General features: G+C 37.9%; 1 protein-coding gene across 1 annotated transcript; it reads left to right on the plus strand.

Annotated features, from left to right (window-relative positions):
- The first annotated feature begins 1,035 nt into the window (after nt 1-1,035).
- On the plus strand, nt 1,036-17,447 carry lifra (LIF receptor subunit alpha a). Its single transcript, XM_072432627.1, has 18 exons — nt 1,036-1,167; nt 9,077-9,231; nt 9,303-9,439; nt 9,531-9,684; nt 9,857-10,132; nt 10,204-10,330; nt 10,463-10,599; nt 10,678-10,820; nt 11,087-11,240; nt 11,347-11,411; nt 11,848-12,082; nt 12,161-12,346; nt 12,825-12,926; nt 13,004-13,150; nt 13,251-13,385; nt 13,461-13,554; nt 13,641-13,707; nt 14,281-17,447. Exons 2-18 carry the CDS (start codon nt 9,150-9,152, stop codon nt 14,968-14,970), a joined length of 2,931 nt encoding a protein of 976 aa, XP_072288728.1. The 5' UTR covers nt 1,036-1,167; nt 9,077-9,149; the 3' UTR covers nt 14,971-17,447.
- The last annotated feature ends 499 nt before the right edge of the window (nt 17,448-17,946 follow it).

A 17,946-nucleotide genomic window follows, 5' to 3' on the forward strand; every position in this document is an offset into this window, starting at 1 on the left:
CACATGAGTTTAACAGTATTGCATATGAGTTTAACAGTATTGCAGATGAGTTTAACAGTATTGCAGATGAGTTTAACAGTATTGCAGATGAGTTTAACAGTATTACACATGAGTTTAACAGTATTGCATATGAGTTTAACAGTATTGCAGATGAGTTTAACAGTATTGCAGATGAGTTTAACAGTATTGCAGATGAGTTTAACAGTATTGCACATGAGTTTAACAGTATTGCACATGAATTATAAATCGCTGAATGACATGTTCAGGGCTAACAGTGTTTGTTGTAATAATACTGACCGTGTTATTACCATGTTACACAGGGTTTACTTATTATGTTGACTCTCACATTAAAATAAATCATATATGAACAATGAAAATATATAACATTTACATTGATGGAAGGGGAGTGATTATTTGGAGGGATTTTGCAAAACTACTTCACCTACAGCAGGCACACTGGCTCCCTATAAAATGAGAACTGCACACATTTTAAGTCAAAACGTAGGAATTTAATTCTTAGCTACAATTCTTATCATAATGTAGTAGACCATTAAGGATTCATTTATTTGAGTTTCATATGTGATTTGCAAAATAAATCAAATAAATAATGAAATAACAAAAACAAAAAAAACAAATACAAACAGTTACGTTTATTTAAATAAAATATTACATTGAATTGAGACGAATACAAGTTCTTATATTACCTATGACATCAGGTCACTATGATCTCATGCTCACAATTATCCAGATTTTAAACTACACAAGACAAAACTGTTTGTATTTGCACATTTGAACCAAACAAACCGTGAAATGGAGCGTAAAACCGCCTGACGCGACTGGGTGAGTCACGTGCCGTTGTGTGTGGAGCCCAGTCGTGTCCGTCACGCGTGGATCTGACCAACGCCCTGTCCCGTGTGAGCCCTGCTCCCCATTGGTCCGGCTCGCTGTCAGTCAAAGACCCTGCGCTGCGCTCCAGTTCCCGAAAGCCCCGCCTCCCGGGATTCATTGGGAATGGTGTAACCTCAGTGCGCACGGGAGCGGAGCGAGGCGGCAGGCTTTCTACAGACAACACGACCGTCAAAACGAGATCAAGGGACACAGAGACACAGAAACACAGGAACACCACCGAGGAATCACCACCATCCTTTCCATTTTGAATCCAAAGAGGTAAATATCCATACAATCCACATTTGTTGCGCGTAAAACCAAGCGCGTCGTCACAATAGCAATGTTTTTTCCAAATGTCCGTGGCCTGCGTGGGAGGGAAGGAAGGGGAGGGAAAGTGCTCTTAAATACATAGAATTTACTCGTATATTATCAGTTTGTGCATTTAATTTCGGCTTCGAGATGTGATGAGTCATTTCGGTCGTCTTGGATTTTTAGGCTAAAGATACGTCGGATTGCAGTAAAGCTTTATGTGCTCTGTTTTGCTGATCATGTGTACAAGAAAAAGACAAATAAACCCGGTGATGTTCATGGTAATTACGTCCTGACATGTTGCCAAAGATATTTCACTTTGTATGTTTGGATTGCGCATCTTGTTTGTGCTAAAAACTCTGTGGTCGTGAAGGCATCTGTGCTCACATTCAGTCCAGTGTGTTCAATGTGCTTCAATTATACACTGTGATTTGGGTATAGTCCTGTTATTTTGTATTTATTTAGCAATTTAATGTCTAACGGCAAAATACACCTATTATAGTGTGTAATGCTCTTGTTCTATTCTTGTTCATGCCAGTTAGAACAGCCACCCAGGTATTTTTGTTGTATGTAAAGGGAAAAAATTGGTTTATCCAACTAGATTTTAAATTCAGCTTTGTTATGTCTTTTTATTGTCTAAATAAAATGGTTTTCAGTATTGATTGACTGTCGGCAAAGGATGTGCGCAATGATGTCTTCTTTTTCTTCAGAGGTTTGACCATGACTGGCTCAAATAAAATAAAAAAAGTATGTAATTGATGATAAGACATGACTTATAATACAATCTTGATCTCAATTAAAATTCGATTGCCCAGCCCATGGTTTAAATGTTAAGGTAATTTATTTATGAAACAATGTACAACCAAAATCCAGCTCTTTTTAATTTGAATTGAGATTCAGTCATTTCTAATGGTCAAATCAACCGATCTGTCAGAGCATGTGTTTGGAGCAGATCTCAGACTTTGGAGGAAGTTAAATGGTAATTTAAGTAGGTGGCTAAGTATGTTTTATGTTCAGCAAATTCATATTGAAAGTCAAATTTGATTTGTTTGATATGTAATGAAAATTGTGATCATGATCAATGACTGTAAGAACAAAAAAGACGTTGAACAAATGTTGTCGTCATAGTCTAGCCCTCTATATATACTATACTATATATACTCTATAGACTTTCTCTTGAAGTTTAAACAGAATACTTGATGATGTTATCTATGATATATTACTAACTATTAGCTATTACCTATGATTATATATACATATAGATTATATATATATATATATATATACATATAGATTATATATATATATATATATATACACATATAGATTATATATATATATATATATATATATATATATTATATATATATATAGAATATATATATATATATTATATATATATATATATATATATTATATATATACATATAGATTATATATATATATATATATAAATATATATAATCTATATGTATATATAGATTATATATATATATATATATATATATATATATATATATATGTATATATAATCATAGGTAATAGCTAATAGTTAGTAATATATCATAGATAACATCATCAAGTATTCTGTTTAAACTTCAAGAGAAAGTCAACCGTTTTCAACTGTTTTTCCCAGTTCTAAATCAGGACCCCTCTTAGGTTTACACTAGAGATGCACCGACTGCAAAATTCTTGGCCGATACCGATTTCCGGTTTTTAAGGAGGTCTGACCTGCCAAAACCAGTTTTTCCGATACCGATTTTCTATCTAGCCACTGATTTTCCTACAAACTACCCAGTATTATATATATGAAAAAAGGTGCATGTATACAGGACACACGTTTTATAATATAAAATCTAATTTATTTTGTAGAAAAATAGAAAAATAAATAACTATATATAAAAATAATTTATATACAGAACAGGAACAAAAAGGAGCGTCATCTCTGATTGGCTGCTGCGCCAAAACGCACCCTACGCGCCGCGCTCCACGTCAAAAAAGCAGGAATCGCGCCGCGAAAGACGCAGGAGGTGTTCGACGTGCATTTACATAGACTTTGAATGTAAACTGGACGCTGAATGAATCTTGCTGTTTTTAGTTGTTTTGCTCTGGGCGCGTTGAGCTGCTACGCACCGCACATGCGGGTCAGTTTGATCGGCCGAAAACCAGAAATTACGACAGGGGCCGATTGGACATAAAACCGTCTTTTTTAATCGGCGGTTATACAATCGTTTTTTAGACATATCTACAAATAATTCAATTCAATCCTTTTCAACCCCAACTTTGGAAACCACTGCTCCATCCTTAAGCTGCTTCATATGAGCACTTTTCCCTTTTTATATATATAGCAGGCAATACTAATCTCAATTGTTTGTGTCATCTTTAAGTACTCCACAAGTACGTACTGTTTACATATTTGTCTACTGTTTTGCTTCCCCTTTACCTAATCATTTTAATTCATTCCCGAGGAGAGGAAGGAAGGAAACACAAGCAACAGTCTCATTCAAGTCTAAACTTCTCTTTGCTCAGAACTGAATGTCCACTCCCAGCTGAGGTCATTCACACACACACACACACACACACACACAGACACACACAGACACACACACACACACACACACACACACACAGACACACACAGACACACACAGACACACACACACACACACACAGACACACACAGACACACACAGACACACACACACACACACACAGACACACACACACACACACACACACACAGACACACACAGACACACACAGACACACACACACACAGACACACACACACACACACACACACACAGACACACACAGACACACACACACACACACACAGACACACACAGACACACACACACACACACAGACACACACACACACACACACACACACACACACACACACACAGACACACAGACACACACACACACACACACACACACACACACACACACACACACAGACACACAGACACACACAGACACACACACACACACACACAGACACACACACACACACACACACACAGACACACACACACACACACACACACACACACACACACAGACACACACACACACACACACAGACACACACACACACACAGACACACACACACACACACACAGACACACACACACACACAGACACACAGACACACACAGACACACACACACACACAGACACACACACACACACACAGACACACACACAGACACACACACACACACACACACACAGACACACACACACACACACACACTCTTGCGTTCTGTCACTTTTTAACATTGTCTGCGTCCGGTTGGCTTGGGTCACACTGAAAGGTCAATTCTAATAAGCGCCAAGTGTAGCGTGAATGTCAAAACGTGGCCCACGCAGCCCTGGCATGATACAAGAGCCTGTGTGTGCTCGTTTTAGAACTGGTCTTCATTGTAGGTTGACAGATTGATGACAGTGTAAGTGTAATTTTGGCTTAAAACAGCTACATGTTGTCTTCGGGAATGGCCTTGACGACTCCCACAGGTTATCAACGGGAGAACCGTGTTTTATAAAGACTGTGACCACAAATAAAACTGGTTCTGTCTTAGTTTTATATACGCTCTTTTATGTTGTATTTCTCTCTTCTCTGATTCAAAACGGAAACATTTGATGGCTCGCTTTTGTAACAGTTTGAGAGATGTGGATGGAAACGTTATACAAGCGACAATAGATTGGCTTTGATTCAATATAACGCAAAGAACTCGCTTGAATTGTGCTCGATATTAAAGTAGGAAGTATATTAAACCGTTTCAAAATGAACCCTAAAAGTACAACATATGATCTTGGATTCAATGTTGTTTTTTTACGATCCGTTGTTTTAAAGATATGGACAAAACCACATGAAATACAGTATTAAGAAAGTGAGACATTGTTTTCTAAATCATAAGTGAGACATTGTTTTCTAAATCATATTATGATTTAGAAAACAATGTCTCACTTTCTTAATACTGTATTTTTAAGCAATTTGAGTTCAGATTCAAAAGATAGAAAAGAGTTTGTAGTTCAGCTGATGTATTTTCTTTCCACTTGCTCGCCTGTAAAAGCATTTAGGCGCAGTGCCAAAGAAAGCAGGAAAAAAACCTACACTGGTTGTTTTGATTTGATCAGTATTGCACGTCATTTAAAAATAAGTTAGAATGATGAATTACTTTTACCATTCCCGACTTGTTTAAGCATTTTCGACTAGAATTGCTCAACTTTGTGTGTTCCTGGACATTTTCCAGCCGTTGCTCTGGTTCTGGACTTCCTTTGTTGAATTGCCCCATTGAGATTTGGTGAAAGCGGAGGCAAAGTCCAGTGTGGACAGTGCGTCGCTCATTATAAGTCCACATGTTCCTTTCTAAAATAGACCTCGAGTTCTGATGGGGCCAAAACAGGGTTTGTTCAAACTTTCACTTTCCTTTTATGGGGTTAAAAATGCACGGTATGCTCTTAAATATGTTGATTAATGGTCACTGGATCAAGTAAAAATATATACATTTTGGTAATGTTAGCTAAAGGGCTTTTTGTTTTTTTTAAATAAAGAAGCATTGAGTTACATTTCAGACAGATCTTACTTTCAATTTGTACATGAACAAAATAAATATATATAGTTTACTGTGACACTGGGAGTTCCATTGCCTTTAACATTTAGGTTAAGTTTAAGTGCACTTATGTAACATTTCGGCTTGTTTCCATGGAGATGATAAGCCTTACTGGGGAACATTCCAAGTAAATCATATCCATTACGAGCAGGTGATGCCCGAAGGCTAAGTTACAAGCCAGATCTGCAGAGGGATGAAACCACTCACAAGAAAAAGTCAATAAAAGACATCTGTAATTGGAATAAATGTAAAGAAGATACATTATATGCCATATTGTGGAACATTCCAGGCTTTAAAATAACATCTCCTTGGGGACGAGATGCAAAACCACAACCTACTAATCAGAGCAAATAAAATGCATACTACACAGAAGGAATTAAGAAACCTTTCAAGACTGTATAAGTATAAACATGTGCGGTAGTCTCTTTTGAACTTCATTTGTTCAAGTAAAACGCTCATTGTTCAAATGTTTTATCCAAATTCGACTATGAAATTCATGACATTTCCCAAACATCTTCAATGCATTACCAGACGAATTAGCAGACTATATTAGGAATCTCAAAGTATTCATTTTCCCCTCTCACTTGTAAGGCCTGTTTATTTGCAGAAAGACATGGCCATGGAGCTGAGTATTGAGCAGGCAGCAGTATTGATTTGTGTGTTTGCGTGTGCATTTGAAGCTATCAGTTTCTTGGTTGTGCTTCCCAGAACCCATGGCTGTTTTTCCCGCTTCCATTAAGTGCACTGTGTTTTTTTTTTTTTTTTTTAAGGTTCATATGGTCAAAAGGCATGGGCTTAAGTATAGTGCTCTAATTGAAAGTCTTGAGTCTGAGTTCCGGGCACACGAAAATACACGTGTGCATTCACTGCTGCTTTCATGCGGTGCTCACACTATTCTGGCGCCCCAGTGTGTAAAGGAGCGCTTCCACACAGCTGTATTTATGTTGAGCCATGCCTCAGAATTTCAATGGAAAGTGATGCTGCTCCAAGGTCAAGAGCACAAAGAAGCCAGTCTCTGTTCTAGCAGAGTAAGCAGAGGAACAGAGTAACATTTGGTCGAAGATAGATTAGTTTGCAATTTAAGGTGCACTTTGTAGCATTTCTGGTGAAGGGGCTGCCACGAGTGTATTTGTAGAGCACATTTCATACAAAGTGCTTTACAGAACAGGAAAATATGCTTTAAATTTACAATACAAAGAAATAAAACACAATAAAATCTCTTTCAGTCATATGCACAGCTAAACAGAACTGTTTTTTAAGCCTAGTCAGAGTAGACCTTCAGGAAGACATAATACTGCGCAGCATACAGAGAAGTACTAGTAAATGGCATTATTATTTGTACAGTTAAAAGGATCGAAAACTATTGACCTATTGATACTTTTCTTTGCGTTCAGCCATATACTGTTTTAGAAAGTGTGATAACTCAAAAAAAATACAAAATATATACAAAAAAGCTACAGCGCAGTGACTCCAGTTATCTTTTTTTAAAACAGAATACCTACAAATGATCGATGAAAACTTATTTTTTCATCCAAACCACTTTCTGTTATTTTTAGTAATTCAATAAACTAAGACGGTTCCCAAAGCAACACGTCGTTAATCAAGAAGATCGGGTTCACGGACTTGACGTGCAGACAAACCTGTTACAGTTGCATTGTGTTTAAATCCTTAGTTAAATATTGAGACATCAGGAGCTGAGGAGGTGGCTGTGTTCGCCCTTTCCCATAAATGCACCTGGAATTTGGTGTGGGCCGTTATGAGTGTGGCACTTGCAGGAACTTGTTGGCATCACCACAAGAAAAACAAATTATGCAATCATTTTATTTTTGCTGAGAGTTTGTTTTTGTTGACAGTTTTATCAAAGTGTAAAATGACAAATTCCAGGAAAAGACTTGAGAGAGAGTATTTTGGACAGGTTAAATTCTGTCCTATGTATGTGTTTTTGATTTTTTTGTATCAATACCTCCTACACTTTGCTTTAAAAAAAACAAAAACGTCAACAGCATCGACACTGTAACCATCGCTCTAGTCTTGTTTACTGGCGTTTTTCTTTTCTAAAATTGGCTGTTGTTTGTGTTCTCTTGATTGAAATGAAACCATCTCTGTGCCATTGGCTGTAAATGAATGGACTGGCATGGAATCATTTAGCTCCAAGACCTGCCACAACACGTCTATTGTCAAACCTGAATTGCACCAACATAATGGTTTTATAAAAGTTGCAGGAGTTCAAAGAGGTTATTAAATCTTGGTTTGAGTTTGAGTTTTCATCTGACTGGGAATTATTTCCCCGCTCTCATTCAGCTACTTAATAACCATCAATTGCAATTTTATATATCTTGTATTTTATAGAGTTTAAAAGCCATTTGTAAAAGACCCACCTATTTTCACCCATCCTCACCTAGTGTCTTTTCATTTTAAATTAATTTTGAAACAAGTATCAAAAGAGAAATTCTAGCAAAGCTCAAGTATTAAAAAATCTTTATTTGATATAAAAACGAATGGTTGACTTCAAAAACGTACTCCCAATTCACTACATTTACTGACCCACTGTTCAACAACAACTGTGTGTTGGGCTGGTGCATATTACAATATTTCTGTGCTTATAATTGTGTAACTAAATATCTCAAATGAGTTTTGAGATTGTGTTTAAACTAATTCTACCTATAAATTACTACTTTATGTCTTTATCTCATTTGTCACAGCCTGAATAAAGACAAATAAATAATCAGTGTAATACTTCTTTGTTGTCATTTTTTAAATGTAGTACCCGTATTGCTCTTTTGAGTTACACTATGGCATAAAAATAATGCAAAAAGATTTTCACTAGTGGATTGAATGGGAGAACCTGAAAAACATGTTTAAAGATGGGTAAATTTAGACACATTTTTGTACTGAAACGAGGAAGTTAACCCTTATACCACCAAGATTTTATCAGAACTGCAATCTCTGGTGACGGGAAACGTTCGCAACACAATATCTGACCCTTAAAAGTTTAAAAGTGGCACTAACTCTGCCTCGCCTGTTGGCTTTGTGTTGTGCAATAAGGTTTTCCAAGTAGCAGTGATAAACAAAGGAGGCAGGACTAGCTTGCAGTATAAAAGTAATGCAGCTTTATTGCTCTTGCAGGACAAATTCATGCTTGGATTTGTTGGAGCGCACCACACACACCAACTTTATTGACTCAAAAGAGAAATGACTTGTGTACATCTCAGCCATTTTTACTTTTACTAACACTTTATCTACTTTTTCCACAGGGTGTCTGCTTGACTTGCCTCTTACGATGTCTCTTCTGATGTCAGAGTAGAAAAAGAGATTTTGGATCTACAAATGGTGACACTAAACGCAATGCATCTCTTAAAGTTCGTTTGGTTACTCGTCCTTTTGGGCTTTTCCTGTTGGGCAAAAGATGGTAAGAAACAGATGGCTGGAAGTTTCCTGTAAGAAAGGCAGTGGTGAGTTAACAGTATTTTTGTTTTTCAGTCATTCCCGTACCCCAGCAAGTGAGCCTGTCCGCCAACTTGAAGACTCAGCAAGTCTCTATATCCTGGTCCGGGGGGGAAGCGACGGCCTTTGACATCTTGATCCTCCGAACAGAACTCAATGATACCATTTTCTATGTAAGGTCATCATCTGTAGTTGTTGTCTCAGCTACTTTATTGTCCCTGTCCTTTCCCTTTTTTTACCTTCTGTTATGCCTCGCATCAACAGGAAACTCTAACTGTGGCGGCGGATGAGGCCAGCGGTCAGCACGAGTTCAAGTGGATGTCAGTCGAGCCCCTGGAGTGTACCTCGCTGTCTTTCAAGCTCCGGTCCAGAAGTGGCCTGATGACTAGTGACTGGAGCAGTACGCAGATACTTCAGGGTAAGAATTACACACAAAACATTCATTTATTGAAGACTTTTTAAGGAAGTAGTTTAGTCTTTTCTTATTATATTAGTGAAGCAAAAGATTGATTATTAATGTTGTCAGTGTACATTTAGTTTGTTCTATTGCACATACTAAATTGAAACCATTCTGTCTTTTTTATTTTCAGGAAATGATCGTCCCACCAATGAATTGATGCAGTTTTATCCCCAGGACAGGATAGTGGCTGCAGGAACCAACATAACCTTTTGTTGTATTATCAAAGAGGGCAGGTTGTTCAGCAGTTTCCACTTCAGCTCAGAAAGTGTCAATGTGACTCGACTGAGCAGACGCACCTACGCCGCTACAATCTATAACCAAAAGCCCTCGCCTCCTTATGGACACAATGCATACTGCAAAGGGAAGGCGCCGGCTGAGATCAGTGGGGCTGTGGTCTTTGTTGGATGTAAGATTATACATTTGACATGTAATTGCCGACATACAGAAAAAGCTCATTTGTCATCTTTTATTTCCCAGATCCTCCAGTTTTGACTGACTTCATTTGTGAAACTTATGATTTGACCTCTGCTGTTTGTCACTGGACAGAGCGACAAAACACACACCTGCTTGGCAAACGACAAACTCGCTATTCTATCAATGGGAGGTATGGTACTCTATGCTTATATATAACACTAGAAATATACGTCTAATACTAATACTGGATAATTGTGTACTTGAAACTCAAATGAATTGCGGTTAGATTGATTATATGAACCACAATTATGCGTTATTGCAGAAACTGTTCCTTAGTCCACTTGGAGCAGAACCGAAAGCAGTGCAGTGTCCCAGTTTGGGAGAATGACTGGAAACTGTTGGGCAGGAACTCACTAGGAGAGTACAGTCTGAATGATACCGCTGAGGTCCGCACCAGAGGTACAGGCTTTACCTCACACATCATCACACCCTTTGTTTTCATTAGAGACACTTTTAACTTCTATCATCTCTGTCCAGTTGTCCCTCTGCCACCAGAAGAACTCAGCACTGTGGCCAGTGCACGTAACACTACTGTGACATGGCAGTGGAAACACAATCACTATTCTTCGCTCCCTCTTGTTTGTCAAGTGGAGCTCACATCCAGCGATGACAGAGTAAAGGTGAGTTGACGAGGCCTGAATGAACATGTTGACAGGAATATTTCAGTAACTGCTAGTCAACCTGTTTGTTTATCCCCCCCACACACACAAACACACACATTTCTATATTATACTGCAGCTGTTCTAGTTTCAATAATAAATTACCTTTACTTTTCTAACCAAGAATAAATCAGCTTCTTACCTTCCATAATTGCTATTCTGTCATATTTAATAGGCATTAAAAGCTATTAGTGCTCTATAGTTATTATTTGACTGTGTCTCTTTAGCGCACTTTCTCTGGTGTGGGTCTGCGGTCTGTGGTGGTGTTGGATCTGTTTCCATATGAAGAGTATAGCATTAAAGTCCGCTGCGGAGCTCAGCAGAATTTCTGGAGGTGGGGAAACTGGAGCAAAACCATTACCTTCCAAACTGATTGTGATAGTAAGTGTGGTTTTATTTTTATTTTTTTGTCATTTAACGCCCTCCCTGAAATTGTTTTTATTCTTGCCATATTTTTTGTCTAATGATAATCTTTTGTTTTGCATAGTTCCAAGTACTCCTGATGTGTGGATATGGATGAACAATGACTCAACTGGACAGGTTTTATGGAAGGTAATTGTACATGTTGTACTTTTACGATATCCAATAGACACAGTGATACTACAGAGGCTTGTCTATAAGTTGATTTGCATTATGTTGTACAATATGTGACATTGGAATGTACCAAAGGTTAAAGGTGCACAATGCAAATTGTCTAGCTTGCATTTAAAAACATTTCGCCCCTTCGAGTCTCTATAGAAAGTCATAATTTTTAAGTCGCCCTGTGGAATATTCGAGGCAAAAACAATAACTTCATGGGTGTAAGTAATTGGGGGACCCTCCACTAGAGAAGTTGCATAGTGCACCTTTATATTTTAAATGATAAATTAACATTACAATAGCAGTTTATTACTAAATATTTCAGATTTTGACACACACAAAAATAACTTGATGATCTTGGTATTGAATTGTATCATATTTCTGAATTTGCATTGATTTCTTTGTACAGCCGTATGAACCAAGAATGAGCCATGGTCCTGTTGTCAGTTATGAAGTGACTTTGTGGAGCCCTGACGACGATACCCGACACACACAAATCATTTCCTCTGATACGTTTACGATGCCGGTCAACCTCTCTGGAAATACGGCCAACAATAACACCAGAGTGATCGCAAGTGTAGTGGCCAAGAATCCAGCTGGGCTCTCACCACCTGCCAGTATAAACCTACCTGTGCATCTCACCGGTATGGAAAACAGGAATAAAGATTCATACAAAAAGCCATTGCTTTCTACTAAATAACATTAAACGTATGTCGTTATAGATCTGGATTCAGAAGCTATCACCAAAGTAGATTTTAGAGAGGGGGCGTTTCCTCTGTCCTGGCAGAGTGACGCCGAGAGCAACTGTGGCTATGTGGTGCAGTGGCACGTGGCCTCGTGTGAGCGTGACTGCTCTGTAGAGTGGATCAAATTGGGAGAAGAAATTAGCAATGTGTCGATCAAATCAGGTAACTTCTGTTTAATCACGGAATTGCACCAAATCCATTAAATGTAAAATATTAACTAAATGCTATAAAGCTTTTAAGGAGATTGTCTAAAAAATATGTATACTTTTTTCAGATTCACATAACAATATAATTATAAATCTTTATAAATCTTTTGTTTTGTCTGTTTTTAAAATTAATACCATTATGTGAAGAGCATTTGTAACCTATAACCAGTATCAGTTTTCATTTTGTAATGTTAATAATAATGGATTTTTGGTAACACTTTGAAATATACACTTTTAATAACTTTAATAAAGCATGTAGTTAGTAACCCTAACTCTTAACCCCTTAATTAAGTAGTCACAAAGCCTGAATCATTCTCAAATCATAATTAACAAATTGTCTTTGTTCATGCTTTATTAAGGCTATTTAAGGTGTAGTTAGTTTATATTGTTTTTATTGTAAGTGGTTATTAATGATTTGTTTTCTCTCCTCCCAGATGCCTTTGAGCCGGGTGTGAGATATTACTTCTCACTGTACAGTTGCCCTTCAGAGGCCCCAGAGTTACTGATGCAATGGCAAGGATACATGCGTGAGCTGAGTGAGTTCATTGTTGTAACAGAAAACCATACGTTTATGTAAATATTTCTGTCTCAATTTGATTTGTTGTTTAAAAAGCCCCATCCAGTTCTATTCAGCTGTCAACCAAACAGCAGGATTCGGACGTTCTCATCACTTGGAGTGAAATACCATCAACACACCAAAGAGGTTTTCTCCTTGGATACAACGTTTACTTGAATAATGGCTCTCAACTCACGCCACTTGGTAAATGTCCACTAAACGCCGCATAGATTGTTAGAAAATGTAATATTGCCTGTTCTTGACCTTTGTATTTGTGTTTTAACTATATTTTTTTATTCAACAGCTTCATTATCAAACCAGGAAAAGAGTTACACAGTAAAAGGCCTTCCTTTCGGCTCCTACAAGTTTACTGTGAAGCCTTTTACGTCGGCAGGGGAGGACACCGGGGGAACAGCCACAATAACACTAGAATCATATGGTACATTAACATGATCAAGTTAATGTTGATGAAATATTGTCTCTTAACTCTTAATTTTGTATGTTTTTTATATAGCTGATTGGCTGATTTTGGACATTCTGGCCACTCTGGGAGTCACAGCGTTGGCCCTGATTGTCATGACATTCATCTGCTACAAGAAACGGAAATGGTATTGTTGCTTTATTGTTCAAAATGCAATTTTTTTTTAAAATGATTCTTTGACATGTTCTTGATTTGAAATTGTTTTGTCCTCAGGGTAAAGGGTGCATTTTATCCAGATATACCAGAGCCTAAATTACCCAGTGATTGGTCCGCTCCACAGGTAAAAATGATGGGTTATAATACTGTACATTTTGTAGTGAGTTAGTATCTTGAATAGCAGTGTTTCTCAAACTTTTCACATCAAGTACCACCTATAGAAATATTTGGCTTTCCAAGTTAAACCAACTGCAAACCAGATCTAAATTGGAACAATTTTAGGTCTATGGCTAAAGCAGGTTCAAAAAGAAACATTCTAGGTCTAAACTATGGCTAAAGCAGGTTTGAAACTCTGAACTTGGCCTAAACTGAGTCTAACAAAGAAATAGTCTAGGTCTAAACTATGACTAAACCAGGTCTAAAATTCGATTTGACTTCTGTAACAAAGAGCAAGTTTGTCATCCTACATCACACTTCATTATACACTTGTTATACTAGTTTTAAACAAAGACTGGTAATCCAAAGAAGGACCGAAGTGTGGATTGACTCTAAATTCATTAAATATTATAGAAATGAATCCGCTCGACACCTGAAGGAGCTCATTTACCACAGTTTGAGAACCCCTGTTGTTTGGTACAGTCATAAGTCCTTAAAATGAACAGATCAGAAATCCTATTCTTTTCCTTGTGACTTTCAGAGGACACTGGATGTAAAGCCTTCGCCTCATAGTATGGTTCATATCGTTGAGAAACCTGAGTGGGACTCTAGTAAGGAGGTTCTCGTGGTTATACCTGAAGAGGACGAGGATGACGAAGGCCAGGGCATCAGAGACGAACCGGTCGACACGGACGAGCCGACATCACTGCGCTATTACAACCAAGTGGTAGACGACCGACCTATAAGACCGCGTTACCCAGACTCGACTGACTCTTCTGCGTCGTCGCTGGACTCCGGCCGCACAGACGTGACTTACACTGGTATTCAGACCTCGGGATCTTCTTTGGTCTTCCAGTCCGACCCACAAAGCTCCTCCGACGAGCCCCAAGTTGCCCCCGTGAGCTGCGGCGGGGCAGATGGAGGTTATAGGCCCCAAATGCAACTTCAAGTCACACCTGAAAATGACAGCAGTTTAGCTCAACCTCAGTCATTACCAGAGTCGCATGTTTGCAGCTCAAGCGGTTACAGACCTCAAAACAACTGGCATTTGGACTCGCCGGAAGAGGCAGACGAGCGGCGCAGCCTCGCCCCGTCTCTGGGATCTCCCACCTCCATTGCCTCCACTCAGTTCCTGCTTCCAGACGGATCTTCAGATGAACCAGCAGAGGAGAAGCACCAGTCCTCTGCAGCAACTTGGCTCACTAATTTGTTGTCTTCCACAAAACCATGATTTTTTTTTACATTTATTTTGCCAACCAACATGCAGTTACAATGAATGAATGAATGAGAAACGGGTCCCGCTGATGTGGCAACCTCTTATAATGGCACTTTGAAGGATGCAAACAAATGGGTTATTCAAAGTAAACACTACGCAGTTATAAGAGAAATGTGTACATTGAATTGCAGTAGTAGTAGTATTAAGGATCCTGTTGTATTTTTGTGATGTATCCGCTGTATTGTCATTGCATCTCACATGTTTAAATTGACTGGAAATGAGTGAAACCATTAAAAGTATGGTTGACGAGTAACTAGTAAAGGGGAAGGCGATAGAGTAGTGAAGGGTGGATTGATACCAATATATTGATACTGATTGAGGTATTGAAAAGTATTGATTCGTCGTGCAAAAATATCAACCCAAAAAAATCATGGAATGCATTGTTTATATTTTTGTTTATCTAGACGTATTTTCTCAGATTGGTTAAAGCTGGGGTGGAGTTTCAACTGCATTTCAATACAAAACGTTATCTGTTTCAAATCAATATCACGATAATTTAATATTATTTGGTTTTGGATCAAAACAAAAGTACCTGGTATCGCCCATCGCTACTATAGGGTAATGTCCTCTGGTTTCCCATTTGAGGGTTAGTTGTGTCTACTTTTAAGATGGCATATAAGCTACTGAATGATAAGAATATAAATTGGTTTGCAAAATGAATCCGTTGGTTACTGCAGTTACATAAGTGGTGCCTTATTGGTTAATTGTCTGGAACGAGTGGTGAACCAAGCACCTATCCACTAATGAATAAGCTATTCTCTAAACTCACATGTTTTCTTTTGAGATTTGTCTTTTAAATTTATTTTTTTTAATTGAAATACTGTATATTTTTGTTGTTGTTGTTGTTTCCGATTCAGGCCAGTGTTCAACTCTGATATGCACTTTCTTCAGTATTACCCCACGTTACACTGAGAATTGAATCTCTAATTTGATGCTTCCAGTTCCTCTTACATTTGATGGCTTCCGCTTGAATGTTACTGAAGATAAAATGTTACGCAGAGAGTTAAAACGGCCGGGAGAAAGAATAAACGTTATGAATGTTCGAACGCGTCTCTAGCATTTTCATAACAGATGTTTAGTAATCGATCAATCTGTTAAAGGTTGTGTATGACTAAGAATTGCCCCTACATGCCTCCATTTAATAAGACATTTCTGGTTTGTTGTCACCAATTTGGCGCAATGAACAGGTCTTGCCGTTTCAAGTATGTTCTTTTCCTTTGGTTTTTGGAAGACTATTGCCAGCGAAGAAGCTTTAAACAACTGTGACGTAAATGGTGACGACGGTAACACTAGCTGCACTGGTAACTGACTGGCACACAGCTTTGACTACTGAAACGATGCATATCCTTTTGGGTCAAATGTGTCCTTACGCTGATCCTTATGAGAAAGATAAATGCAATGAAAATTACCAGCTCATAAACAGTGTTGGGAAGAAAAATGTTTACCTGCCTTAAAATGTATGTTTTATCATATTATCGCATAATTACATGGTCCAATCAGAGAACTGTATTATAGTGTAAAAACAGAACACGTAGGATTAAAACCACTTTATGATTGTTACACCTAATTAGAGATGGAAAAAATTGCACTTGCACTAATTTTTCTCCCCAATGTCGTGCAGTTGGAAGTCTACATTTCATGATTGAGTAACGCAACATATTCCTTTGATTTTAGGAAAGTAACTGCATCCTTAATACCACCAACTGAGAAAGTAACTGCAGTACAGTTACTCAAAATTAGTGTTCTGATACATGTATTTACTTCCCAACACTGTTCATAACTCATTTAAAGATGCACTATACAACTTGGTGAAAGGTCTGCCACCTGCTTGTCTCAAACCTTTGCCTGGAATGGTCCACAGCTCGGCAATAAATGTATCAATCAAACCTTTATTTGGTTACATGCGTTTTTATTGCTCAAATATACCTTGGAAAAACGAGTATTCTTACTGTGGGGCTGCTTCTCCACAGATTTGCTCTGTAACTTGTGCTGGTCCTGCTTGTCTCCGTGGAGATTGATATGTTTAATGCCATACTGCGAATCAAATTAATAAGAAGCAGGTAGCAGACGTTCCACAAGTAAAGTTACAGAGTGCACCTTTAAATGAGAGGGATTGGTGGGTTTTGTTTATATATTCATTTGTTGTGGCAGATTTCTTCAATTCCTTGGCTTGGAGATTTACATATAAACGCTATGTGTTGCATCGTATGCTTTTATGTTGATTTGGATCAACCCTTTTAATTTTTGTGTTTATGATGGACTGTTTTTGTATTTTTGGTTTTGTTTGGCAATTTAAAGTTTAGCCTATGCATTTAACTTGTAATCCACTAATGTACTATCAGCACTAACAATGTAAAAATAAGTGGATATTGAATTGTCACGTAGAATGTATTAATGATACTCTATTAAATTGTAACCAAATCAAGTGTAAATGGTCTGTATAAAATGTTATGAGATGTACCAGAGTTGTGATTTCGGGATGTTAAGAACTATAATCTTGCCACAGCTGTATCACATTGCTACAAACTTTAAAATATGCAAGGCCAGAGTATCAACCAATCACAGTTCACTTAATCACAATAATACAAACAGTGGCATTCCCTGTAAATGCAGATTATTATAACTTCTGAAGCAGCTTTGAGCACTTTTCCTCTGACATGACATTTTGCTCATCTGATGCATGCTGTATTAGGAAATATTAGTGGCTTGGAACACGGCTTTTATCATATTGTTTATACTTCACAGCTTTAAGCACTAACTCTGGACAACTGCATGACAATGTGAAAACAGCTTTAAAACTTACTTGCTAAATGTCACACTTGCTGCCTGTCACCGCAATAAAGATATTTCTGTGAACACCTGTCTAAACTACTATTCATTATAGTTTTGTTAGTCTTAGGATATCTGGGTGGCTTTTTAGTTTTTTTTAAT

Source organism: Eucyclogobius newberryi, unplaced genomic scaffold (assembly GCF_026437365.1).
Source record: "Eucyclogobius newberryi isolate DKJ021-1_F unplaced genomic scaffold, fEucNew1.0.hap1 SCAF_6, whole genome shotgun sequence".
Classification (NCBI taxonomy): domain Eukaryota; kingdom Metazoa; phylum Chordata; class Actinopteri; order Gobiiformes; family Gobiidae; genus Eucyclogobius; species Eucyclogobius newberryi.